Below are 27,275 nucleotides of genomic sequence, written 5' to 3'. Positions count from 1 at the left end.
TTTTTTTTTTTTTGAGACAGAGTCTTCCTCCATTGCCCAGGCTGAAGAGCAGTGGCATAGTCTTGGCTTACTGCCACCTCTGCCTCCTGGGTTCCAGTGATTCTCCTGCCTTCCCGAGTAGCTGAGACTCTAGACATGCACCACCATGTTTGGCTAATTTTTGTATTTTTAGTAGAGACAGGGTTTCACCATGTTGGCCAGACTGGTCTCGAATTTCTGACCTCAGGTTATCTACTTGCCTCAGACTCCCAAAGTGCCGGGATTACAGACATGAGCCACCATGCCCGGCCGACTTCAATTACATTTTTGCTGATAGTCCACAAATCTCTATCTGTAGCAGAGATCATTCTTGAGTTTCAGACGTATATCTACAACTCTGTCCTGAACATCTTCCACTTGTATATCTTAAGCACCTCAAAGTCAGCATGTCTAAAATCTGCATTTATCCTCTTCTTACCCTCCATAGTATTCCATTTGTTCAGTGAATGCCATCATCCATCAAGCTGACCAAACCAGAAATCTAAGCTTCATACTAGACCCAACTTTATCTCCCTGACATCAATCGGGTGATACATGATTAGGTCTTATATTAAAGCATTGATGGAAATGAATGGGACTAATAGATGGTGGGAGAGCCTGGCATACCAATTGGTAATTTGACAAACACTCCTCTTCCCCCGACACAATGGAATAGGATATACAGACAAGTTATCTCACAGTGGATGGGATATATAAACAGGTGGAGGAATATATAATACATAGAGAAAAAGCTTATAAAAATGAGTAATCTTGAAAGTAGTTGAATAATGCATTTACACTGAGAAGTTTTGGGGGAAAATGACTTCAAAGTGAGGGGGATAAATTACCAATTTTTTTATATTCTAAGGTATATATGCTTTTCCATACATTTTAGCATCTTTAAAATTGGAATGGTGGCATCTTCAGTTTTTGGTGAAGCTTTTTTTTTTTCCTTAGGGATACATAAAATAATGCTGCATCTTAGAGTTATGGCATCTTAATTTTGATAAAATATGGTGGTTTAAGTTGGATAGCATTTGTCTATATTCCATTTTTCAAACTGAAATAAACATAACTGCTCATAATCCTTCCTTCACAAATTGTTTCCAAGCATAAGGACTGTGGTATTTATGCATGATGCACAAAGGGAAACAGCAAAGGATTCTAGAATCTACTTAAATTGCATCAACTAGTGTTACTAGTATATATGGGTGATAGTAAAAAGTAGTTGGTGATTTCCTAAGAGTGGTAGATCTAAAGTGGTGTAGAATTCTCATATACAAATAAAATTAAAATCTCTCCGGGTGTAACGTAATACTACTAATAATTGAATTCAGCTTTTTTCCCCTCCAAAATAACTGTGATGAATGAGTATTGCTACTTTTATTTTGACTTAGAATTCAGTTGTATGTTGCCTTTTTTCTTTCTTTTCTTTTCTTTTTTTTTTTACAGGTAGCAGATATCAAGAGAGTTAACAATCTCATCAGTGATCAAGACTTTTTTGCCCTTAGGTCTATCAAAATTCCAGTAAAAAAGTTCAGTTCCTTGACTGAAACACTTTGTCCTCCAAAAGGAAGACAGACTTCACGTCATTCATCTGTTCAATACTCTGCTGAACAACAGGAACTTTTGCCAGCTAATGATTCTCTTTCTTACAGTGACTCAGCTGGTAGCTTTTTAAAAGAAGTAGACCGAGACATAGAACAAATAGTAAAGTGTACAGACAATAAGAGAGAGAACCTCAATGAGGTAGTATCGGCCTTAACAGCACAACAGATACGTTTTGAACCTGATAACAAAAACACTCAACGTAAAGATCCCTATTATGGAGCAGACTGGGGAATAGGGTGGTGGACAGCTGTAGTGATAATGTTGATAGTAGGTATAATAACACCAGTGTTTTATTTATTGTATTATGAAATTTTAGCTAAAGTGGATGTTAGTCATCATTCAACAGTGGATTCTTCACATTTACATTCAAAAATCACACCACCATCACAGCAGAGAGATATGGAAAATGGAATTGCTCCAACTAAAGGAATACACTTTGGCCAACAAGATGATCATAAACTGTATAGTCAAGATTCTCAGTCACCTGCTGCTCAACGTGAAACATAGCAATTAGCTCATAATCAAATGTTAGTGATCACGTGCATCTGGAATGTGGTGAATCAGTTATATCCAGTAATCGCTTCAAAGGCAGAATTTAGAGAGATTGAGGATGCTTTTGTTTTTAACAAAAGGGTTTTGTTTTTAACCCCTTAATTTTGTTTTTAACAAAATTTTCATACTTTGAAAATTTTTGAGCAACTAGTTGTTCATGTTAAGAGCAGTTGATCCATAAATCTGGTGTGTCAATGTTTCAAGCAGAAGTGAATTTAAACGTGTGTTTAGGAAGTTCTTAACTTGTAAGATATATCATTTTTCTTAAAATGTATGCTTAAATTTTATTTTTTAGTAATTTTTTAAAAGTTTATTAATGTTAAATTTATGATGCAGAATGATAGCATTAGATGACTGCAATTGAAAAAAATTTACTACTTTGAACCCCCAAAATATTCAGTTGCAAGAATGTTTGATTCTAAAAGTATTCATGGTAGCATACCTAACACACCACTTTGAAACTTTTAAAAAATACCCTTAGCACATGTGCTGTGAAAGCATATGTACAAAGAGAAAGGGGAAGGTAAATTATAATTCCTACGACAGAGGCCAAGAAATGAAATATTTTAAAGACCCCCAAAATAACATGTTATGGTTGGGAAGTCAGCAAAACACTGGACTAGGCGAATACCTAACAGTAATTTTTGTCTTAAGAATGCTTTCTCCAGGACAGACCCTTTAACCTCACCTCTGTGCGTCTGTTTTTAAAGTGATTATATTTGCCTCTGATATCTGAAAGCACTTTTATAGTTTTGATGATGAAAAATATGTTAAACATATACCTATTGCCATTATTTAGGAAATAATTTCTTACATACTGTGATAAATCATTGCTGTTACATATAGTAACATGCCTTAATTACATTTAATGCCTTACTGTTTTTTTTAAGTAAATGGAATTAAAATTAAGCATTATTTCAGATGGTCCAATAAGATTTGTTACATAGGCTATACAAATTTGTCTCCACTTTGACCATCAAAGCACAAATAATTGGGTCAAAACTGCCTCTGAGGTCTGTTGAAGAAAATGGTTCATTAAGCAAAAACGAGTAAAGGTCTTTTGTATTAGCAGTGACCGACAAATTATTTAGTAATCCCTTAACCTCTGTTTTTCAGAGAGAAAATATCCAATTTATACTTTTTACCTGAACAATATATATAGCATCAAATTGGGAAACAAAGGCCAAAGGTGTATAGATTGCTTGAAAGGGCATGATATGCCTCTTTTTAAGATCTGTTGAGTCAGCTACAGTCTGGCTAAGTAAGAAGCATTTGCATACTGATTCCATCATTTAATCTTTAAAAGTATGTGTTTTAAAAATGTAACCAGAATGATTCTTCAATAGAAAGGAGATTTGGTGGAATCTGGATTGCCTGTTTTGTATATAATAAAGTATATACTTAAGATATATAATACCACCTCATTTTCTGGGCATTATTTCCTAATTGTTGATGTTTCAAGCTTTTGATCAGTCATTTTATATATTTCAAATTTCAATCTTGATACAAAGTAGCATGAATAAATAAATATTCATGGCAAATAGAGTTTTATATACTTTCAGGAAAAGAAGAGTCAAACATTAAAGCCCTTGAAGATATTAGAGGACCTTAGACAATTACCAAAAAGTATTTAATAGGGAAGTTGCAAATTGATTCTTTTGGTAAATTAATCATTTAAAAAATTGTTTTAATGTGCCTTCAGCATCTTGAAGAGTGTGATATAATTTATGCTCAGTGTTAACTGGCCAGTTTACATTGTATTTATTAAGCCTGCTGAAAAGTGAGGTTTTAAGGAAGAAAATGCAGATTATTTTAGGGTAAACAGGCCAGGTGTCATTTGAAGAACTTTGTTTACATCAAATTGATGAAATTATAGTCTGATTCCTTTTTTGCTAGTTATACTTTGAAATTGTTATGAGTTTGATTTCCAAAATACATAATTTATTTTTAAAAAAGGAATAAGGTGTGCTGTGTACTTGTTGATTAAAAATCATTTGACTTGCAGAGTATCCTTTTCGAAGGAAATATACATCCTTGTAACACAATCAAACAGGTTTTTTCTATATTTAAATTATATTTTTTATTTAATTGAATATAATTTGAATTACATGTAATTCTATATAAAGGTTACATATTGAATTATGGTTCTAAGGTTTTGAAAAGAAAAGAATTTTCCAAGCATTGAATACATTTGGAATAATTTTAGTTTCAAAAAAGTACTAATGTAAGTTGGTATCAAATGCAAATTACCTTGTATAACTAATTAACAAGCACAGTTATTGTTTAACATTGTGGATTTTGTGTTGACACCCTTATTTGAATTTGCAGCTTTACATGTGTGTCTGTGTGTGTGCCTACGTGCACAGATGGACTTGTATGCAGTGTAAAAGTAACAACAGAATCATTGCATTTGGTTCACTAAAATTTGGGAGTTGGCAAGTAAAGAAAAAGCTGATCGTTTTATGAAGTCTGCGTTAAAATAAAGTTATGGAGTTCATGTTTTCAAAGATATGTTAAAATGGTTACAGACTCTGCTGGCCACATTAAAAATTAGAAGACTCATGTTAAATTATTTTCTCCAAAGGACTTATGTACATCTTTTCTTTTTCTGGGTTCTACCTGCTTGGTTCAGTGTCCTGAAGAGTTCTTTAAATGAACCACTACTTAGTTCTTTTTTAAAGTATCTACTTCTAAAATTACCTAGTTGGAAATATGAAGGATACAGTTAGTTTTGGAAATATGAGTAAAGGATCCAGTCAGTGTTAACACGGTAAAGGTGGAGTTTTTTAAAGTCTTTATTTAAATGGTGCACTGATGGGATTCATTCTTAATTTGAGTTACAAAAATGTTGCTCAGGTAATCAGTATTTTCTTCCACATATGTGCATATTGCACTGTTAGATCATGGAAATATCTTAAAGCTTTAATTTTTATGTATGCAAAATCTATAAATCTTTTGTATAATATATTTTATACAAATGTAACTGTAGAACTTGTTAGCATGTACATCTATAAAACCAGTTTTTAAAGTTTCTTGCCCCTTATTTTTCATATTTTGAAAGATCTGCAACATGTAATAAAGTTTCTGTTACTCAATCTGGAATGGAAGCCAGTGAATTTAATTGAATAAAGCAAACCTTTTCTCCTCCACTTTCAAACTATCTAATATAGGGATATTATGTAAGATAGAACAGATTGACAGAGGTTTACCAATTCAGATTTCCCACTTGCTACAGTGAAGCAAAATACCCTGGATTATTTGTAAGACATAGATAAAACATTTTAAATGAATGTTCTTTGGGGGATTTTCCTCAGGGTAAGATCTGGTAACATGTGGTCCAGGAATTGCTATGAAGTTGTAGATCAGTCATTATCTACAGATTATAACCTGCTCTATTTATACATAAATTTTAATTTATTGTGAAACAAAAAACTCCAACAATACTGTTTAAAAGATTATTAGCAGAAAAATTGAGAAGGTTCTTTGGAGCTTTTATTTATTTAATGGAGGAATTTGTATAATCCCTATGGTTTTCTTTTCGATTTTAAAATGCATCTTGACATTAAAATTATGTTTTTAATAAAATGGAAATTTTTACTACAGAGGTTTTGTTTTTAATTTTGTTTTTGAGACAGGGTCTGGGTCTGTTGCCCAGGCTGAAGTGCAGTGGCATGATGGTTCACTACAGCCTTGAACTCCTGGGGCCAACTGATCCTCCCAGCTCAGCCTCCCGAGTAGCTGGGACTACAGGCACATGCCACCATATGGGCTTGAGATTTTAACCATGTAAAAGCAAAGCCATTGACACTGGACATGTGAAGGTAGTGAAGTGGATTTAACAAGAATCTGAATGTCTTAACATTCTCTGGTATCCAGTATGAGTCGGCCCAAGTTCAAATGATCACACTAAATTATATTGCCTGCCAAATCTCTTAAGTTTGTTATCACAAATTTGTGTGTGTGTTATGTGTCTCGATTACCACCTTGGCTCACTAAAGCCTCAAACTCCTGGGCTCAAGCAGTCCTCCCACCTCAACCTCCTGAGTAGCTGGGACCATAGGCACAGACCAGCATGCCCAGTTCACAGCCTTTTTAAATAATCATTACCCAGAGTTTTGTTGTTTGTGGTGATAGTTTATTCAAGAATATTTGTAATAGGCATCCCTGCTCAATAGACAGTTACTAGGTAAGATCTGTATTAACAAATTAGTTTTCTTTACCAAATATACATTTAAATAAGTTCAAAATAAAACATCTTACTATAAAACAAAGGAACACAATTTTGTAAGAATATGTAAACAAATACAGAAAAATAAGCATTATAGTAACCAAACAGTTTTGCTCATTATAGCAATTTTAAAGACACTTCAACAACTACTTTTATTTAAGAGGCTATCTCTGCAAAATAAAATTCACTTTCCTATGGAATAATTTCACAGTCTCAGATTTTAAACCAGGAAAATGAGATTCATGCTGGTAAAGCAACCTGCAAATCCTGCTTGTTGTCACAATTAACTTTAACATTGTACAAGGAAGGCTCTTAAAGGGGATAGCTGGTGACCCAAGGGGCTACCCTGCTATCTGCAAGACTAAAATTGTCATGACAAATTCAAAGCTAAAAAAAGAAATGACCTTCAGTGTATTTGCCTGGTTCAAGTGGTTATATGCAGATTTATAATAAGTAGGTAAACAGAACAATATTGATAAGATTTCTGAGAACTAAATGGTATTTAGTTCTGGTACTAAGGTGGTGAGAGAATAAAACACCTATGTTAATTATCAACCCCAAATGACAACTTTATGTGTGGTCTCTAAGGCTTATTTTATTCACGTATTCCATTTATTATCTTAAATTTGTTTTACAATTTCCTTTAAACAAGAAATAATTCACAAATGGTTAATACAGCACTAAACTAATAATATAGGTACTCACACCCACCTTGAATTATTTAAGAAAGTATTGCCATTGAAAGTGATCTTTAGGCCGGGCGCGGTGGCTCACGCCTGTAATCCCAGCACTTTGGGAGGCCGAGGCGGGTGGATCACGAGGTCAAGAGATCGAGACCATCCTGGTCAACACGGTGAAACCCCGTCTCTACTAAAAATACAAAAAATTAGCTGGGCATGGTGGCGCACATCTGTAGTCCCAGCTACTCGGGAAGCTGAGGCAGGAGAATTGCTTGAACCCAGGAGGTGGAGGTTGCAGTGAGCCGGGATCACGCCATTGCACTCCAGCCTGGGTAACGAGCGAAACTCTTGTCTCAAAAAAAAAAAAAGAAAATGATCTTTTTCCTGAGAAACTCATGTTGCAAAATGGCACAAGACAATACACATTTTCTCCAATTTTTTGTATGAATACAAGATAGGAAAATTATATTTTGTGAGGAAAACATGTTTCTCAAAATTGTGTTTTCAGATACTTCCCAAACTATAAATTTTTAGAGGGTGAGAACCAAATGTAAATTAAGAAGTCATCTTTAAAGAGAATAAATACATATAGTAAATTTTGGTTAGTGTTTAAACAACTTTTATAGGAAATTGTGTATGAGTGGAGAAACTAAGGCACACAAACAACCACGCTCAGTTTCAAGGTTGAGTTTAATAGTACAGGTAGAAATAGAATCTAGGGATCAGATTCTCACATGTCAGGTTAATGATATCTTCCCAAAGGGGAAAAATAATTTCTTTTGGTAGATAACATTGATAAATCATTTTTCAAATATATAATATGAATTTCCTTGAAAATCTTTGGCATTTGTGAGAGTCTTTGTAGGCTAAGGTTTTTAGGCATTTTTTTCCCCAAAAATATATAAAGTTGGGGGAGCTAGCTTTAAAGTTAAACAAAAAAATTAATCTTAATTTCAAAATGACCTGAGTTCATTTTGCATTTATATAAATCAAATGTACAACTTGAGTACTCTGAAACATAAAAGGCCACCATACTTCATAGAGTTCACACACATGCATTCTACAGTGATATTTATATGACCAGAGCTTATTTCACACTTACATAAAGGATAAAATAAAATGTCTTAGTCAAGTTTTTCGTAAGCCCAACTATTTGAAGATGTCCAAGTTATTACAGTGGGATGATTAATTTATATATCATATAGTATCAAGTGAGTCCCAAATTCAAGTATTTATAATATTCACCCCATGTGAAAGTTTCTTTGTACTGGCTAAGATGTGAGCTGTGAACTTGATATTGCTCAGTTTGGTATTTTTCCCTGTGTGTATGTTTTCCATCACAAAACCTCTATCTCACAATTCTGCACTTGTAAGAGCTCAGGTTTATGTAGTCAAAATGCAGTAGTGTATGTAACATACTGTGTAAAAGTAAAAACTAAAATTATTTTCAAGTTTCTTTGTTTTTAAAGTGCTCCATGTGCTGTTATCTCAACTTTCAGGTTATAGAAATTCATTATGACTAGCAATAGTTCTATAAAAGATCAGCAGTTAAGCAAGAATGATTTCAAGTACGTATACACAGATTAAGAGAGCATAAATTCTTTAGGCACATTCATATTCAAATATGAAAAAATCCACGAGAGTACAGTACATAAGAGAGATGGCAGAGGTGTTTAGAAGGAATGTCAGAGTGTCAGGGACTAATTTGTAAGGTAACTAGTATGTAAACTCAAAGTGGTTCTGCATATTTTGGTAACAAATATTTGTCCAAAAAAACAAAAACATAAATACTTATACCTTATCAGAAATAAAATACAAAACAAGTCGGTCCAAATGTTCAGAAGCTGCATCATAAAAATATTTTTTGAAAAATTTCATGCCTAATAGGTTGCTTCATCCATGTTGTCATCACTGTCTGCGCCAAAGTCATCTCCATCTTCAAAGTATGAATTAATGTAGTCATTTTCCTAAGTGAAATGATATATTCCTTTGTAAACATTATAATGAATGAGTAGCAAGAAAATACATCATGCTTAAAAGTCTCTGCTTTTATCTGCTTCAAAAACACAACAGTTTTCACTCGTGTTTACCTGTGCCGCTTTCTTCCTTAAGACCACCACCTCCTACCCTTCTCAGGCTAAGAGAACATGAAGCGTTGCACATACCATCTTAATAGGATAAAATAGCTACTAACACATTACAGCTTACTAGGATGATACATAGTTTAGTTAGCTAAACCACTAAACACTTACCCTACAAAATGCAGACACTCAAGAAACAAAGCCCGTTTACATTAACATCCATTAGACTACACCAGTACTGAGATTTATTCACAAAGCATAACTAAGCATAAGCCAGAGAGACTTTTGCTTCCCCTCGTCCCCCCAAAAAAAGGCCTCATGATACCAAAGCAAATCTAAAAGATGCCTATATTAAGATGCCTATATTATATTCTATCCAAGGCTTCTTAATTTCTTTTTCTTGTGGCTGAATAAGACTATCATCCATGTAAATAACTCAGAAAATATCTGTGCTTTCTACCAAAAATTCAAAATCTCACTTTCTTATTTATTTTTCTGGGCCTCCAGTATCTTGCAATAAAAAATCCATTTTCGGTATAAATTAAGCCTAAGAGTTATTAATCAGTTGCAATGTATGGATTGTATTTGGATTCTGTTTGAAACAAACAAAAAAACTTTTTGAGACAACCAAGAAAATTCAATACTGGCCTGATAGTTGACGAAATTAAGGAACTATATTTCTTATAATTTATAATGTATAGGGTGTTATAATGATACTGTGATGTTGTTAAAGAGCCCTTATTTTTGGATCCATACTGAAATATTCGTGGATAAAATGACATTATGCCTAGGATTTTCTTTATAATCCAAGGCACATGGGGCATGGGAAATAGGGTGGGTGAACAGGGAGGGACTGGGTAGATGAATGAGTGGTTGAAAGATTAGCGATGAGTTGATCATTGTTAAAGCTGAGTGATAAGACCATGTGGCTGTTTCTTTTACTAGTTACTACATTTTTGCACTTGATTGAGATCTGCTTTAATAAGAGATTAATCTCTACATCTCTACTATCTATAGTAAGAAATACAGATTATTCTCAAAAGATAGTCTCCTATCAATTTTATTATTTTTCCAAATATTTTTTTCTTAGTATCTTGATAGTGGGATTTTTCATATATTTACATAATGCAAGAAAGGTAACATGCGTTATTTAGATAGTATTTCATTACCTTTTCTTTCCTAGATACTGTAAGTTTCTGCATCCAGCTAATAAGACCATTCCCATCTCCAGAAAGTTGGCCTGGCTCTTCTGGACCAAAAAATTTGGCAATACCTAGAAACCTGGCTGACGCCTGGGGCCTGTGTACCAGGGAATGGTGGCATGGTTGAGAGTTCAAATGAGGTCACCTTGTAAAGGAGGTATTTGGCAAGAACACTTGTGTGGAAATAAAAGCCGATTTGTATATAAAGAGGAGATGAATAAGGAAGGGTACTCTAGTATTCCAAATCAAGCATATGTCACTTTTGTTTTAGACATGAGTACCTTTTCCAAGTTCTGTTTAAGTGATTCAAATTAGGTAATTGTGATGTTAGTAATCTTGATACAGGTAAAAAGTAGTGAAACCTATAAAGTATAGTTTCAGTAGTGAAACTGACAGCTTAAATGGCTTCTAGGCTCTCATTTGAGCCCTTGTGTTTTTCTTCAATTACAACATTCAAAAGATTGAAGAAGTAAAAGTCTTTATTTCCTTGATTTTACTAATAGGCATTACACAGATAATTTGCCCCATTTTATTCTTCAAAAGAAAATGCTCATCAAATCCTCAATACATTGGATAAATTAATCACCACAAATTTTAGTTAATAATTGCCAAAAGGAGCAGAGAGAATTTTAAATGTAGAAAGTTATTAAAGAACATCTCCTTTCCATACCTCACTCAGCTATACACACAGAACACACATTTCTCTATTAAAGTAGCGAGGTTTTGTGGTTATTTTTTTGTTTTTGTTTTAAATGAAATGTTATAATAAACCCACTGGTGGTGTTTAATATTCTGCTAAGGCTCAATGAAGAATTCTAAAACTACTAGAATCCCATTGTTGGTTGTTTTTGTTAGAGGAGATCTTAATTTAAACATAGATATGGTTTCGACTCAACTCAATGCCAGCAGACATTGTCAACAGAGCACTGCAAATGCCAGTGTTGTCCAGAACATTGGCCATACAAACTAGAACCTATAGCACCACCACCCTGCTACCCCCATGGCAGTTTGACAACCAAATGTATCTCCAGACACTACCAAATATCCCTTCAAAGGTATTGAAAACCTCTGGTTTACAGCAACAAGCTTTCAAATGTGACCCAACCTTGTCTCTTCCATTCAAATCAACTGAGCTTTCTAAAATATAAGTATGATTACACCATTCTACTATTTAAAACCCCTCAATACTTCCCACAGTGCTCAGGATAGAAATTCCTCAGCTTAACATTCAAAGTCCTAATGACCTGCTCATCTCTCCAGCTTCATCTCTCAACATAAGCCCACTTACACCCTCTAGACCAGCCATACTGATTTATCTGGTCAGTTAAATCAAGATGCTACAGTCTTATCACCTGCAAGCCTCTCTCCATGTTCTATTTTCTACCTGCCAAGTGTCCCCTCCATTCCATGTTCCTATCTCAATGTGATTAGCTCTTCAGAGCTCCTAAATTGTCTTCTTTGCATTATCATTTTGATATTCCTAAAATAGACTTTGGAGTGCCCACAGCATCTCTTATGTGCCGCTATAGCATCCTGTACTGTTATATCATAGCATTAGTCACTGTATTTTAACTGTCACCTTTCTTGTCTCTCTAGTAATTTCCCTGAGAGGAGAACTGTATCTTATCTTCATATTCCCCTTTCCTAGTACAATTCCGAGCATATACTGAGTGTACACTTACTATAGGTTGAATGAAAAAGAACTGAGGAGTCATACATTTACACAGGGTAACTATGGGGAAGGATGCAATCAATCAGAGAGATTATAGTGAGAAAAAGAAGCCCAAGGGAAGAACCCTGAAGAATACTGACATTTAAAGATTAGAAAGAGAAGAATTCAAGAGACCACAAAAATGTACCAGAAATAGGAGAAAAACAAGGAGCATTATGTAACAAAAATCAAGGGAAACAACCATGTTTGTCTGACTTGGCAATTAGCACAATGCCTGGCATATAGAAGATGCATATAATTGCCACAAATTGTTGGATTTAAATAAAGGAAATTACATATATATATATGCAATTACTATATAGGAAATTGCTCTCTCTCTCTCTCTCTCTTTCTCTCTCTCTCTCTCTCTCTCTCTATATATATATATATATATATATATATAGTTTGTTTTTGTTTGATATGTAGTCTCACTCAGTCACCCACGCTGGAGTACAGTGTGGCATGATCTTGGTTCATTGCAACCTCCGCCTCCTGGGTTCAAGGGATTCTCCTACCTCAGCCTCCCCAGTAACTGGGATTACAGGTGCCTGCCATCACACCTGGCTAATTTTTGCATTTTTAGTAGAGACAGGGTTTCACCATGTTGGCCAGGCTGTTCTCGAACTCCTGACCTTGTGATCCACCTGCCTGAGCCTCCCAAAGTGCTGGGATTACAGTGTGAACCACTGTGCCCGGCCAGGAAATAATATTTTAATAATAGAGGTGTTAGAAGTGTTAAATGCTGCAGAAAAGCTAAGTAACATAAAGGCTAAAATTTGTCTATGGTGAGCATGGTAGCAATAGTTTCTTTCTTTAAGCTATTTCTATTTGTCAAAAGCAATAATTTGAATAGCACAGAGGTGAAACTAAGATCGAAAAGAGCTAATGGTGGGGGGGGGGAATGAGTAAGTGATGACAGCTAAAGAAGCTTGCAAAGAGACAGCATGAGGGAGAATTAGGACAACATATTTTGCAATGGGAAATGAACATGTTTTAATCCATGAATGTAAGAGACGGGCAGAAAAAGAGGTTAAAAATATGGAAAGGGAAATGACCTGAGAACTATGGTTCCAAAAAAGTATAGGACCGCTAGACCGAAATAGGGTAAAGCGGATTTCTTCCTTTGATTAAAAAAAAAAAAAAAAAGAGGAGAAGGAGCAGAGAAGATAATGAGTTTGATAGCAGAGGACATGAAATTAATAGTTTCCTCTTGATGACTTCATTTGCTGTATGAAGGTACTATCACCTGCTAAGAGTGAAAGAAAAGGTAGCAAACAAGAGAAAATAAGATGATCTAAAATAATTGCTGTAGAGAACTGACTTAAAAAGAGAATAGAAACATGTTAGCCAGCAAAATGGGGCTAGTGTTTTTTGAGGGGCATCAATTTCTGTGATTGCCAAGAAGTGCTCAATAGGTCAGCTTTGAAAGGGAGAAGAGGTAGACAGTAGAAATGATCAAAGCTGGGTTTGGTCTAGAGTGTGCACTGGGAGGACAAGAGACAAGAATAATGGCAAAAAACAGGATGAAAGATGAGCAAGGGTCTGAGTTTCTTAGAAAAGAAAATTAAAACAGAGAACCAATAAATGGGAAAGAGATGATCAGAATTACTGACCATCTCAATCATGTCAGACAGCAATGGAAATAAAAGCATGAATGATCTGAAAAGAAAGCTGGTAACAAATGTGATATACCACAAACGTGATATATTTCATTTTTAAATGTTTAGACTTAAAATTTACCTGAAAGAATAGACAGAATATTCAGGAAAACTGTGGGGAAAAAAAGGTAGCAGGGAAGACATATCCTATGAATATTAACAATCAGAAGCTTCTACTAATTGGAACAGCTTAGTGTTGGTTCAAAATAGATCATTGGAACAGAGAACAGAAGTAGAAGTGGGAATGTAATAGCTGATACAGGAAGAATTTCAAAATCAATGAGGAAAGCAAATTATTTCAGGAATGAGGTTAGCAGCTGGCTAACCACTTGGATACATAAAAAATGTATTCATATTTCTCTGTTTATACCAATATAAATTTCAAAAGAATATCAAATTTAATGCAAAATAAATACAGTAAAGATTTCATAGTTGGAACAGTTTTAGGAGAAGCAAAATTTCAGAATGCGGTGTAAGGGGCTGAAATGGAATGGAAGAGAAAGGTCACCAGAATGGACTCTCTGACTAGGATTACTGTCTGAGGTGTCTACAAAGTCCCGAAGAGGCGGTGGTCTGCAAAGTTACCCTGCTCAAAAATACCTGACTGGCTCCAGCTAATTCTAAATGTACTATGCGCATTTCATTCTAAAACTTAGACATCCCAAATCCAAAACACAGAGTCCTGACTCAGCCAGATACCTGAGGTTAAACTGTCAATCTTCTCTGATAGTAGTGTTCACATGCACTTTGGAATTTGAAACACATTGCAGGGATTCTCCTTGAGACATATGTGGTTAAGCCCTCCATTACCTGAATTGCTGACTTAAATATGTTGTTAAATCTTAATTGCAGTAATCTGATCAATTTCCTTATCTTGTAGATTTATACTTACAAAATTGCCAATCAAGTTATTTTTATCTCCTATATTCAATTTGACATCATTATAATTTCAATGCTATAATAGTTCTCTCGACAGCAAGGAATCAATGCCATTGATAATAATATACTTCTGTTTCCCATCATCTTGGTTTGTTTGTTGACTTTAATATATACTATATCTGATTCTTTGTTAGATAAGCTTATTAATTTTGCCACCATCCCCAAATGAACCATTACCTCTTCTTGGTCTTCTTCATCATATTCTTCCTGTTCTGCAGCATCATCGTCGTCGTCATCCTCGCCTTCTTTACTTTTCTCTTTGCTTCCTTCTTTCTCTTCATTTTCCTCATCTGATTTTTCACCATCACCTCTCTTTTCCAATTCCTGGTATAAGTGAGTTTCATTAATTTGTATGGAAACCACTAGAATGCTGACTTCCCTGCTTAGCCTTAAGAGAACAGTTTTCTATTACACATTATTCCAATCCCATCTTATCACCACCTACAGACCACCACCTACCTAGAAAACTAGGAGTCAACTCAAGAAAGAAGGAATTCACTGTCTCATCACTAAATCAGCATTTTCTTTGATTTTGTTACTTAATAACTGGGTTTCAGATTTAATACTGGGCCTATCAGCTCTAATGCATAATGTTTTATTTTTAAAATTTCTCTCCTACCTCTCCTTTGTTTTTTGTTTTTATTTTTTGAGACAAAGTCTTGCTGTGTTGCCCAGATGGAGTATAGTGGCACAATCTTGGCACATAGCAACCTCCTCCTCCTGGGTTCAACTGATTCTCCTACCTCAGCTTCCTGAGTAGCTGGAACTACAGGTGCACACTACCATATCTGGCTAATTTTTTGTAATTTTAGTAAAGGCGGGGTTTCTCCATGTTGGCCAGGCTGGGTTTGAACTCCTGGTCTCAAGAGATCTGCCCGCCTTGGCCTCCCAAAGTGCTGGGATTACAGGCGTGAGCCACGGCACCTGGCCGTCTATCCTACCTCCTTCTAAAATATTTGAGGTGACTTAGTTTATGGACAACTTTTAGAATGTTATTTTATTTTCCTTCTAACAGAAAAGGAGAAGAAAATAAGGTAATAGTAATATTTCAAAACGTCTATGTTTCACTTTATACATGAGATCATTTAATACTCTTATTATAATATCAAGTTATCCTGGGTTAGATTACCCTAGTTGCAGATTATCTGTGTCTTCAACTCTTTTCTCTCTCATTATTTACATTATTTTCCAGGAATTTTTGTTTCTTAAAATATCTGGCAGATCGAGAAGAAACAGAAATTGAAACTCAAATCACAGTCAATACTAGCAATTTTTAGAAATTCTAAAAAAGAAGGCAAAAGAGAGATGCAGAGTTAGGAAAGCTCTGATTCCATGAGAGTTCCACTTAACCACAAGTGGAACCATCAGGGAATAGTACACAAAATTAACTTTACATCTTTGTATTTCTATTATGACTACCAACAATTTTCTTTCATTTAATAAAAAGTGACCTATTTTCATTAATGTCACTATCTGTTCACTAAATTGTACTGTTTAATGTACACATGTGATAGAATTTCACAAGTTTTTCAGGAGTCAGTAATTTCACATATTACTACTCATTATTAAGGCATAAGTCACCTCAGCTAAAATGTGATTATTCCTAAGCAGAAATAATCTGCAAACACTCTGTCTCCATTATAAGATATTTGCTTTGTAGAGGGAGAAAACAGGTCTTATATCTGAAGTGACTACAACTTAGCTATTCCTTTACTGGTTCTTAAATGCTTATCTTTAAAAATCTTTGCAATTACTTTCAAATTTGAATTTAAGGAAATCAAAGACAATAGAGAGAATAACTGACTACCTTAGATAGGCTCAATTTCTAATCAAAATTCAAACACCGCCTTTCCTGTCTGCTTAACCCACTCAGGCAGAACAAATAAGACCAAGGTAACAGACATAAGATGATTTATCTTGATAATGACTCATATGTTGTCTTATATGCGCTATTACTACAACATAATGTGTGCGATTTTTCCAACTGGCAATCCCTTTGGAAAAGTACAAGTATACAAAAGAGTGCCTATGGATCTTTTGAAGCATCTATAATAAGATATACATACACATATATGATGCTATGTTAATAATTTTTTTTCTATTTTAATCAGATCACAGTAAAAAGACCTGCAACCCGTAAGTGTGTGTAGTTAATAGGAAATTGCAGTGCTATATTTATTTAGCTCTGTGCAGGGTACACACTGTATCTAAAAAATCATGCTATTATTTCATAATTAAGAACATAGTTATTTAAACCAGTTATGCAAAAGTACTTTTTAAATACAGTATTAATTCAGTGTCACACAGGAACTAGGAAGTCTATATTTCTATTATCGCCCCCTCAAATACCTTTAAAAAATAACCACATCTTTATTTCCACCACATAGATCTAAATCGCTCATAAAATAGGTTAAAAATAGCAGATTTATGCAACTTTTTAATAAAAACTGATCTCAAAGCCACATACATCGTCTCATTGCTTCATTCCTTTTGCATTAAGCTACTAGTTTCAGCTCTCCTATTACTAATCTCTATTTTCTCTCTCCTGTTGATATTTAACCATCTAACCTTATTACTTTACAGATTTAAGAATAAAATGAATAATATAATGTAAAGCCACTGAAAACAGTTCAACTATGGACAGAGAGTAGTTCTTATGGTTTAAATATTACACAGCCTTACAGCCACCATACACAGCCTCCTGTTATGCAGAAATAAGAAACCTCAGATATTAGCTTACCACTAATTATTCACACATTAATCATGAGATCTGAATGTATGTCACTCCCTCTCCATCCATGAATGTTCTATTATAATAAAACTTGGAATTTTTTTTGCTGAAAAACATGAACAATAAGAGCGTCATCTGGGAACAACTCTACTAAACTCATTGGGATTTCTTGATTTAAATTTCCAGTTTACCAGTGTGTGTCCTGAAAAAGGTATTTACATGTAGAGAATAAGGAAACACAATTTGTTACAGGGAGAAACCACACCCAGAGGCCCCAGATCAATCTTCCTTATAGCACGTATCATTTTAGCAAGTTTTCTCCAGGAAGCTTTAAGAATCGCCAGAACCTGAGTTCGATCAATACAAGCTGTCCAGAACTGCAATCGCATCATTCCACCACAGTTAAACCTGACAGTTATCACTGCTCCTGCATCAGCACTTTGGCTTTATTTTTCGTGTTGTCTCTAGCTCAAGTACTGGTCAAAAAATAAAATAAAAATATGAATTTTTGCCACCAAGGAGCTGTGCCAACTTAGCCAGTTAAGTAACTAATGAAGGACGTGACAGAACCTCCACATCTCCCAGCCCGCAAAGTTCAAACCTTCCCAGTTACTTTACATGCTGGGCTCACTTCTGCCAAATTAAAAAGTGAGAGAATGCTGAAAGGTTGAAACAAGAAAGCAAAAGGAGGTAGAATCTTTTGCATTTTTTCTGTTCACTTTTATAGTAAGAAGAAAACCTTACCTCAATTTTTTTCAAAACATCTGCAGTATTAGTGAGTGAAGTGCCTTTGCCTGCGTCTTTTGCCTTTTTGGGTTTGGGGCCTGCTGAAGTAAAACTACCAGTTAACACATTTTTCTGCAAATGCAACTGTGTATTATATTTCCTTGCCTTTGCGTATGCCGTCCAGCATCATGCTACTGCATCCTAGGCAGTCACATAGTTTTCAGGGTAAATTAATTTTCTCAAAGAATAAACAAATCATACCTCACCAATTTTCCAATGATGAGGAATAAATGATCATCAATAGGACTTTTTTTTAAGACTGAAGTCAGGTGTATTTTTTACTAGTACTAGAAATTGGAATTGGCAATTAATATAGTTAGGGCAAAACTGCTAAAATGTTACCTCAGATGGAAGTAGCATGAGTACAGTGAAAGGCTCCCGCAAATCCACCTGCACTGGCTTCTCCTTTACTGTAAGTGTACTTCATTTTAACCAGAGGAATCTTAGCAGGTGTGCAAAATAAAAAGGAAGTGCAGGATAAATATTCATTTGCCAATGGTGAAAAAGAGGACAGTGCAACACAGAACTATCTTTGGAGTAACGCTTAAAATAGTTAAACTGAACACATTCATCATATGAACCTGAAGACTCAAAAGCATATAAGCGAAATAAAATGTAATGGCTTTGGGCTACATAACTTCTTTTTTACTCCTATTAAAATTTTACATTTTGAGGCTATTCTGAAAGTGCAGGTTCTAGAGAAGTATTTCACATATAAATTCTGCCAGTCAGTTACCAAAGCAATATGACAGGATACAGAATTGTCCCATTGTAGTCAGAAAGTATTACAGTTCTTTTCCAAACTCAAACCGAACACCTAGAAACTGCTTTGTAAGAGGAAAATGTGGCTCAGAAAGATGTAATTTTGTTAAAGATTAACATTTAACCTACAGAAAAAAATTTTTAGATTGTGGTAGATGACCTGTAACTGACAGAATTACAATTTACTGTGTTATACTGAATTGCCCCTCGGTGAATGACTGAGCTCACAGCTCCCAAACATATGTATTAGTGAGGTTTCTCAAACAAAAGTAACAGATTTAATGATTGGTAACTTTCTCTGACCCCCTTGAGGGCAAAGACTGCTTAATAAAAACTGTAACACGTAAAATATAGCGTCACATATAAACAAGATCTCAATAAATGTTGATGCCAAAAACATTAGCTAATAATGTATTCTACTCATGAAGTCTTTTCCTAAGAACTTGTTAGAAAATTATTTAATTTTATAACATATACCTTTGTTAAAGGGATACTAGAGAATATGGCCAGGTAAGTGAACTTATTTTTTTTTTCCATCTTTGGCCAAGTATCTGCATATATTTGAATAGTTTCTGTTAACACGTGGCAGTAGCTGGTTCTTCAAGAAACAACTGTTTTCATCCTTTGACTCTATTGGTATCGTTTACTTCCATGTAAATGAATGGAGGACATCTCAACAAAAAGGAGAATACAAACTTATAGAAACAAGACACAAAAATTACATAATATGTAACAAAACATACTAGAGCAAAATAAAAAACAAAGTTTCGTTGTTGCTTTGTTTATTAACAAATGGAAATCCTGATACATCCGGAGCTTTTACTAATGCTTAATATGGGTATAAAATCCCAGGGGTGACGTATTTGAAAACATTAACTCTTCCAAAATGAACACATTCTTTTCAGGTTTAAAGTCAAGTACAGATTTGTGATCCCCTAGGACATGACCAGTATCATTCATGCACATGTATTTTCTTATGAAAGTAACATATTTGCTCAATAAAAACCAAGGGTATAAAAGAAGATAAATTGTTATATCTCAAAATATTTGCATTCAAGCTAAAGGCTGTTATATAATACATCTTTAAAATAAAATAAAAATACTTCTGCCTTAAATACATATGTGCAAAAAATGTAAATGTACTTCTAATATGTGCATTTTATTATTTGTCAATTGTACCTCAATAAAGGGTTAAAAAGGGGAGTGGGAATTCCTTCTCTTCTCTTGTCGATAACCCCACTGTTCTTAACCTCTCTGGCTACCTTCCTTTTCCACTCTTCATTCTTCATAGCAAAATTCTAAAAAGACTCATCTATGCTAGCTGTCTCCATTTCCTAAGCTCCATTTACCAGTTAAGCCATTCCAATCTGGATTCTACCTTCAAGAATCTTTCAAAAAGCTCTCACTGACGTCACCAATAACTGACATGTTAAAGATGAGTGAACATTTTCCAATCTTCAGCCTATTTGACCTCTTAGCAAAACTGTCTAACATCTTTTAACACTGTTGACAGCCTTCCGAAATACCAGATTAGCTTGTGTTACTCTGCTCTCCTGGTTCTCCTCCTCCCTCTCTCTTTCCAGTTCCTTTCTTTGCCATTCAATCTCCTCTACCAGCACATTAAATGTTCGAATTCTTCTAAGCTCAGGATTAGGCCTTCCTTTCTTCTAATTACCTAATTCTGCCCTAGGCCATCTCATCCTTTCTCTTGGACTCAATGATCACCTCTCTGATAATGACTACAATCTCCATTTTGAGGTCCATTCCCCTGTATCCAACAATATATTTAACATTTCTATTTGTATATTTCAAAGGATCCAGAAGTAACACCTTTGAACTGAACTTCTGATTTTCTCACAAACCTGGTATTTCCCTACTTTCTCTCCCGCAACTGTGTCTCAGTAAACTCCTACACATCCTTTAATATCAACTCCAATTCCATTTCCTCAAAGAATACTTCCCAATGAGGACAGAGTGTTTTTGTTTAATGATTTTACCCTATTTGACTGCAAGCTCCATGAGGACAAGGATTATTCCCACTTTGCTCAGTTTTATTCCTATCGGCACAATGTCTAGCAATAATAGGTAACTATTTACTGAATGGAATTACTAAAGGAAAACAAACTGTAAACATTCACTTTGGCATTCTTCTATACAACATAATGCTATTTTATTAGTTTCCCAATTTTAAAATGTTTTAGTTAATAATTTATAATGTAGCCAGTACAATAAAAAATCTGCAGTTTTGCAAATGAAAATATCTACAACAATTGAAAAGTCTCTCTTAGCACATCCACAATTCCACAACTAAAGGACAATCCTACGTAAATAAATGCAGGAACAGAAAACCAAATATTGCATGCTCTCACTTATAAGTGGAAGCTAAACACTAAGCACACATGGACATAAACATGGCAACAATAGACAAAGTGCCACTAAAGTCGGGGGGGGGGGTAGGATGGGTTAACAAACTACCTATTAGGTAGTACACTCACTACCTGGGAGTTAGATACCAATTTAACAAACCTGCGCATGTACGCCCTGTATCTAAAATGTATTTAAACACACGCAAAATGAAATGAATAAAATGAATGCTGAAATTTTTAAAAATAAATAAAATTTTAAAAATAAAAAAATAAGACACACACAAAGTGACAGCTAAGAAAATAATAATAATAATAATAAACACCCAAACGATAAACAACAAAAAACATGCTTCAGCAAAATATATATGGTGGGGACAGGGGGACAGAGTCAGGGTCTTAGAAAGAGGAGCAGGGTCTTGTTCTGTATTCCAGGCTTAAGTGCAGTGGTGCAATCTTGGCTTACTGCAGCCTCCACCTCTTGGGCTCAAGTGATCCTCCCACCATAGCCTCCCATGTAGCTGGGACTACAGGTATATGCCACAACACTTGGCCAATTTTTTTTTTAAACTTTTTGTAGAGACAAGGTCTCACTATGTTGCCCAGGCTGGTCTTAAATTCCTGGGCTCAAGCAATCCTCCCACCTCGGCCTCCCAAAGTGCTGGGATTACAGGCATGAGCCTTCTTGTCTGGCTCAAAATACTTTAAGAAAAGCACTAAGAACAGTAAGTATAACTTTGGGTTGATAAGTCCATATTAACAGAATGTAAGAAACAACCTTTTCCTCCCTGAATTACTATTATATTAGTCAATGTACCTTTTTTACATTTATTTCTTGGCATCATCTCTCTTGGAAGTCTTCTCCAATCTGTACATGAAACAAAAAATTTAAAAATTGCAATTTCTTCCAGGAATCAGTGGCATTGGACATAACTATTTGAAGGAAACAACAGTTATCCAGGCAATGACAATAAAGTGCCTTGGAATCTGACTGTACAAATTTAGCCTGAAACATAACAAAACAAAATCCAAATATAACAGACAATGATATATATTTTCCTATAAAGAAAAAAGTTTATTAAAATAGTTCTGAAATAGTGCTATAAAATTTTAGGGGAAGAAAATCTTATGGTAATTATTTGTGGGTGTTGGAATTACAACAAATTTTAAGTATTATTTATATTGATTTATTTGACTACTTTGTGTTTTGTAAGTTTTCTGTAGTTGATATATTTCTTATGCAACAAATTTTTTTCTAAAGTATGATACCACAATCCCAACACATGCAAAATGAAATAAGCAATTCTAATATCTGAAAACTTTAAAATTAAAAATATAAATAGCTGTCAAAAATAAATTTCCTCCAATAAATTTTGCTTGCATTAGCTAAATAATTCCTCTAATGTGTCACTTTCTTTTAGTTTTTAAGCATATAGTTAAGCAGAAAATTGAAGCAACAGAAAAATTGGTTTAAAAATACTGCCTGCTAAAAAATAAAAAAAGAAAAAAAAAATACTGCCTGCTAATAAAGAAATTTCAGTGCATTTTTACAAAACACTTAAATCTCAAGTCATTTACCTGAACTAATAAATTTTGCTTTGAAAATATTGTAGTTTTTGTAAATTATTCATTTTAGAAGATGGAATATGTAAAGAGAAACATTTGAGAGATGAATACTAATGAAATCGAAGAAATAAGAATCTAAGTTGTTTCCAGGGTGCCCAAACTTATCCACATTGAAAAGATAGTACTATAATCTGTAAAAATGATAATGCTGTTAATGCCATTTATGTTTTTACGTAAGGGCAGTTTCCATAAAAGACCAAGGACAGAGACATAAAAAGAATGTAAATTAAAATGAAAAGACCTGGGTTCTCACAGTATTCGCCAGGTGGCCTGCCAGGTCATTTTATTTCTATGGCAACTGTTTTTATCTGCAAAATGAATAAGTGGGATGAGGGCTGCTTTACAGCCCCTTCTAAGTTGTCTATACCCAAGGTAAAGCTTCTTTTTAGATATAGTTATTTTGAAAAAGAAACCTAACAACTAAAAATAGTCTATGCCTGCTGATAAGAAAGGAAGATCCATGAACTTGGCTGAAAATATCTTTAAAACTAGATTTTTGCTTTCTCTTCAAATGCTCTAAAATTGCTCAGGAGCATAGAATTTGTGCTTTTTGGCATTTCAAACTAAAATTGTGATTGTGGCTAATGAAATTAGAAAATCAAAAGGGTTTTTTTGCCCTGTCCTTTTTATAAAAAATATATTTTAAGAACTTCCACAAAAGCACTTCAATTCTTCCTTGTTTTAGTATAAAAATATTTTCACCTTAGTTTCCAAAGATTTATATTACTAATTAATCACAATAAAAGAACCAGAATCAATTTTCCTTTGGTAAAAATAGAAAACTTATCCTTAAAAAAAAAATATGAGACAGTCTTTAAAAACTGTTTTCATACTGAGTGTTTTGTAGTTACCTGGTATCCATTCTTCCTTGTACACCTTCATATATCTTTTACTATATCTTTCAATATCTAGGGGAAAAAAGAATAAAGAGCTCATTAGGAAAATCACGAGTAAACCTGAACTTACGCCATTCCTTTAAGATAACTGAAAACAGCAGACAACATTTTTAATTTCACATACAGGGAGTTTCCTACATTTGTACATAAGAGAATGAGAAAAAGGGTAGGAGTAGGCAAGGTTAAACTTGGTGAGGGGTTACCAATCTGAGGGATAAATGAGCAAGCTGCAAGCCTCCCAAGCCAACTACTGAAAACTCTGCAGGGACCCTCTGAGCTTGCCAAAACCAGTAAAACCACAGCTATGGCTCTTGCTTCAGACTTGTCCACCTCATCACAAGAAACACCCTTTAGGAGGGCACAAACTATTTCCCAGCAGCACAAGTTGGAAAGCAACACTATCACACAAAAGCTTGAAGCCTTGTTCATCATAAAAAGCAGTTCAGGAGATAGGCATGAAAAAGGGAAGATAATACTAAAGATGGATAGATAAAAGTCAAGGACCAAATATGTACTGATTTTTCTTCTATGTCAAGAATATGCTTCCAAATAATATAATCATGTATTAGAGAAAGATAACTAAAATAAGCAGTAGATAACAGACCAAGAGATCAGGTTTTTCTAGATATTTTAACTGCTTGACAGCAGGGCAAAGGTTTTAACTAATCTTGTCAAGTTTTTCATCTGCAAAATAAAGTCAGCACAAATGAGAGATTCCTAGCATTTGTAACACAATGACTTCTTTTTTTTTGGAATTTTTCCAAAACAGATTCCCTATTTTAAATAATTTTAACCCTCAGTATGCCAGAGAAAGATTTTACCCTTTCTTCTCTGGGTACAATAGACCATTTTTTACAATTTAAATATTTTTAAGTTAATTTCAAATAATGAAATACAGAGAATAAATAAAAAAGATAACAGATAAAAGAGTAAAGAGGTATTAAAAACCAATTATTGGAACCCAATTAAAAAGGGGTGAAGAATTTGAATAGACATTTCTCTAAAGAAGATACAAAAATGGACAAAAAGCATGAAAAGACATCCAACATCACTAATCATTATGGACATTTAAATCAAAACCACAATGAGATACTGTGTTACAACCACTAGGATGGCTAGAATAAAAAAAAAATAACAAATGTTGGCAAGGATATGGAGAAATTGGAACCCTCATACATTATTGATGGGAATGTAAAATGGTACGGCCACTTTAGAAAACAGTTTGACAGCTCCTCAAAATGTTAAATAAAGTTACCATATGATCCTACGTATATACCCAATACAAATGCAAACATGTTCACACAAAACACGTACATGAATGTTCATGACAGCATAACTTATGTTATCCCAAAAGTGAACTGACCCAAATGCCCATCAAGTGATGAGTGGATAAACAAAATGTGGCATATCCATACAGTGGAATATTATTCAGCCAGAAAAAGGAATGAAGCACTCTTATGTACTAAGCCATTGATGAACCTTGAAAACATTATGGCAAGTGAAAGAAGCCAGTCTCAAAAAGACACATATTACATGATTCCACTTACATGACATGGATGGAACAGATAAATCTGTAGAGACAGAAAGCAGATTGCTGGGGCCATGGGTTGTCAGGAGGGAAGACTAGGGAGTGACTACTAAAGGGTACAGAATTTCTTTTCTGGATGGTGAAAAGCTTCTAAAAAATTAGACAGTGGCTGGACGCAGTGGCTCACACCTATATTCCCAGCTCTTTGAGAGGCCAGGGTAGGTAGATTACTTGAGGTCAGGAGTTTGAGACCAGCCAGGCCAACGTGGTAACATGGTGAAACGCCATCTCTACTAAAAATACAAAAAACTTAGCCAGGCATGGTGTGCCTGTAATTCCAGATACTCGGGAGGCTGAGGCAAGAGAATCACTTGAATCCAGGAGGAGGAGGTTGCAGTGAGCTGAGATCATGCCACTGCACTCCAGCCTGGGTAACAGAGCAAGACCCTACCTCAAAAAAAAAAAAAAAAAAATTAAATAGTGGTGTTGATTGCACAATTCTGTGACTATATTAAAAGTCACTGAATTGTACACTTTAAAAAGTAGATTTTACATATGTGGATTATGTCTCAGTAAAACCGTTACTTAAAAATCAGTAAGGCTGGGCGCAATGCCTCACGCCTGTAATCCCAGCACTTTGGGAGGCCGAGGCAGGTGGATCATGAGGTCAAGAGATGGAGACCATCCTGGCCAACATGGTGAAACCCTGTCTCTACTAAAAATAGAAAAATTAGCCGGGCATGGTGGCATGTACCTGTAGTCCCAACTACTTGGGAGGCTGAGGTGGAAGAATTGCTTGAACCCATGAGGCGGAGGTTGCAGTGAGCCAAGATTGCGCCACTGCACTTCAGCTGGGCAACAGAGCAAGACTTGAACTCAGAAAAAAAAAAAAAAATCAATAAAACTAGGCCCAACACAGTGGCTCAAGATATAATCCCAGCACTCTGGGAGGCCAAGGCAGGTGGATCCCTTGAGACCAGGAGTTCGAGACCAGCCTGAACAACATGGTGAAACCCCATCTCTACAAAAAATACAAAAATTAGCCAGGCATGGTGGCTCATGCCGGTGGTTCTAGCTACTTGGGAAGTTATGGCGGGTGGGAGGACCGCTTGAGCCCGGAAGGTGGGGGCTGCGGTAAACTGAGATTACGCCACTGCATTTCAGCCTGGTTGACAAAATGAGATCCTGTCTCAAATGAAAATAAATAAAGCTATTAGAGATTTTACTAAGAAATTAAGTACAGTAAATTCAAATTTACATTCCATGTTTTAGTGGTTTTGAAGGAAAATGTAACCAAAATGTGCAGTCATTTGAATGCACTTTTCTGTTTATCAGCTGCCACACACAAATCTAGAATATATGCCTTCTGTGCATCCTGATGCCTGATTCCAAACACATCTTTATTAAGTTCTAACTTATAATTTCTTTTGGTTCTTTTTCTCATACGTGTATCATCTGCATTCCTAGTAGATTAGTTTATCACTACTTCCAATTCTTCTTGTACTTACATAACCAAAATGCAATACTTTAAAAACTTTGATTTCTCATACTTTTATTGAAGAGAAGATGGTCCAGCGATCTTCTTTACTCTATACTCGCAAAATATTTTCATTATTAAATTTATAATGACCAATTAACATGATCAGTCCAAAAAATTATTTCATGTCTGTACAATCAACTTCTTTTTCAGCATTTGTCAGTTACAAACATCAAATTAATTTTGGTGCACAAATATCATAAAACAAAACAAAAATGATCACCTCATTTTAGCAAACAGGATGTTCCAGGTTTTTCTTATAAAGTATTACATGATGAGGTATTTTTCAAAGATTAACTGTACAAGGCCACCATAATTCCTTTTTAATTCTTAGAGATACAATGTTTACTCATTGATTCTTGAATT

General features: G+C 34.8%; 2 protein-coding genes and 1 long non-coding RNA gene across 4 annotated transcripts in view; 2 read left to right on the top strand and 1 right to left on the bottom strand.

Moving 5' to 3' along the window:
* The window catches only part of LYSMD3 (LysM domain containing 3), a 10,525-nt gene extending 8,260 nt beyond the window's left edge, over positions 1-2,265 (top strand). The window contains exon 3 of the mRNA XM_017508528.2: positions 1,471-2,265. Within this exon, the coding sequence (XP_017364017.1) occupies positions 1,471-2,136 (666 nt within the window). The 3' untranslated portion in view covers positions 2,137-2,265. The remainder of the gene's footprint in view (positions 1-1,470) is intronic.
* A 9-nt stretch (positions 2,266-2,274) lies between these two features.
* LOC119468247 lies at positions 2,275-5,283 on the top strand. Its single transcript, XR_005196905.1, has 2 exons — positions 2,275-5,138; positions 5,171-5,283. It is a non-coding gene; the product is annotated as an uncharacterized LOC119468247 (long non-coding RNA).
* Positions 5,284-7,761: 2,478 nt separating this feature from the next.
* POLR3G (RNA polymerase III subunit G) overlaps positions 7,762-27,275 on the bottom strand; it is a 37,460-nt gene continuing 17,946 nt past the window's right edge. Inside the window, exons 4-8 of one of the 2 annotated variants that reach the window (XM_017508561.2) lie at positions 23,800-23,856; positions 22,140-22,190; positions 18,156-18,238; positions 14,858-15,004; positions 7,762-9,056 (exon numbers count right to left, since the gene is read on the bottom strand). In XM_017508561.2, coding sequence (XP_017364050.1) covers positions 8,970-9,056; positions 14,858-15,004; positions 18,156-18,238; positions 22,140-22,190; positions 23,800-23,856 — 425 coding nt within the window. In that variant the 3' untranslated portion in view covers positions 7,762-8,969. The remainder of the gene's footprint in view (positions 9,057-14,857; positions 15,005-18,155; positions 18,239-22,139; positions 22,191-23,799; positions 23,857-27,275) is intronic. The other variant, XM_017508563.2, reaches the window with a different exon arrangement.

The sequence above is a fragment of the Cebus imitator genome, unplaced genomic scaffold (assembly GCF_001604975.1).
Source record: "Cebus imitator isolate Cc_AM_T3 unplaced genomic scaffold, Cebus_imitator-1.0 Scaffold16, whole genome shotgun sequence".
Taxonomy (NCBI): domain Eukaryota; kingdom Metazoa; phylum Chordata; class Mammalia; order Primates; family Cebidae; genus Cebus; species Cebus imitator.
The sequence above is the reverse complement of the archived record's forward strand: the minus strand, read 5'-3'. Positions and strand labels throughout refer to the sequence as shown.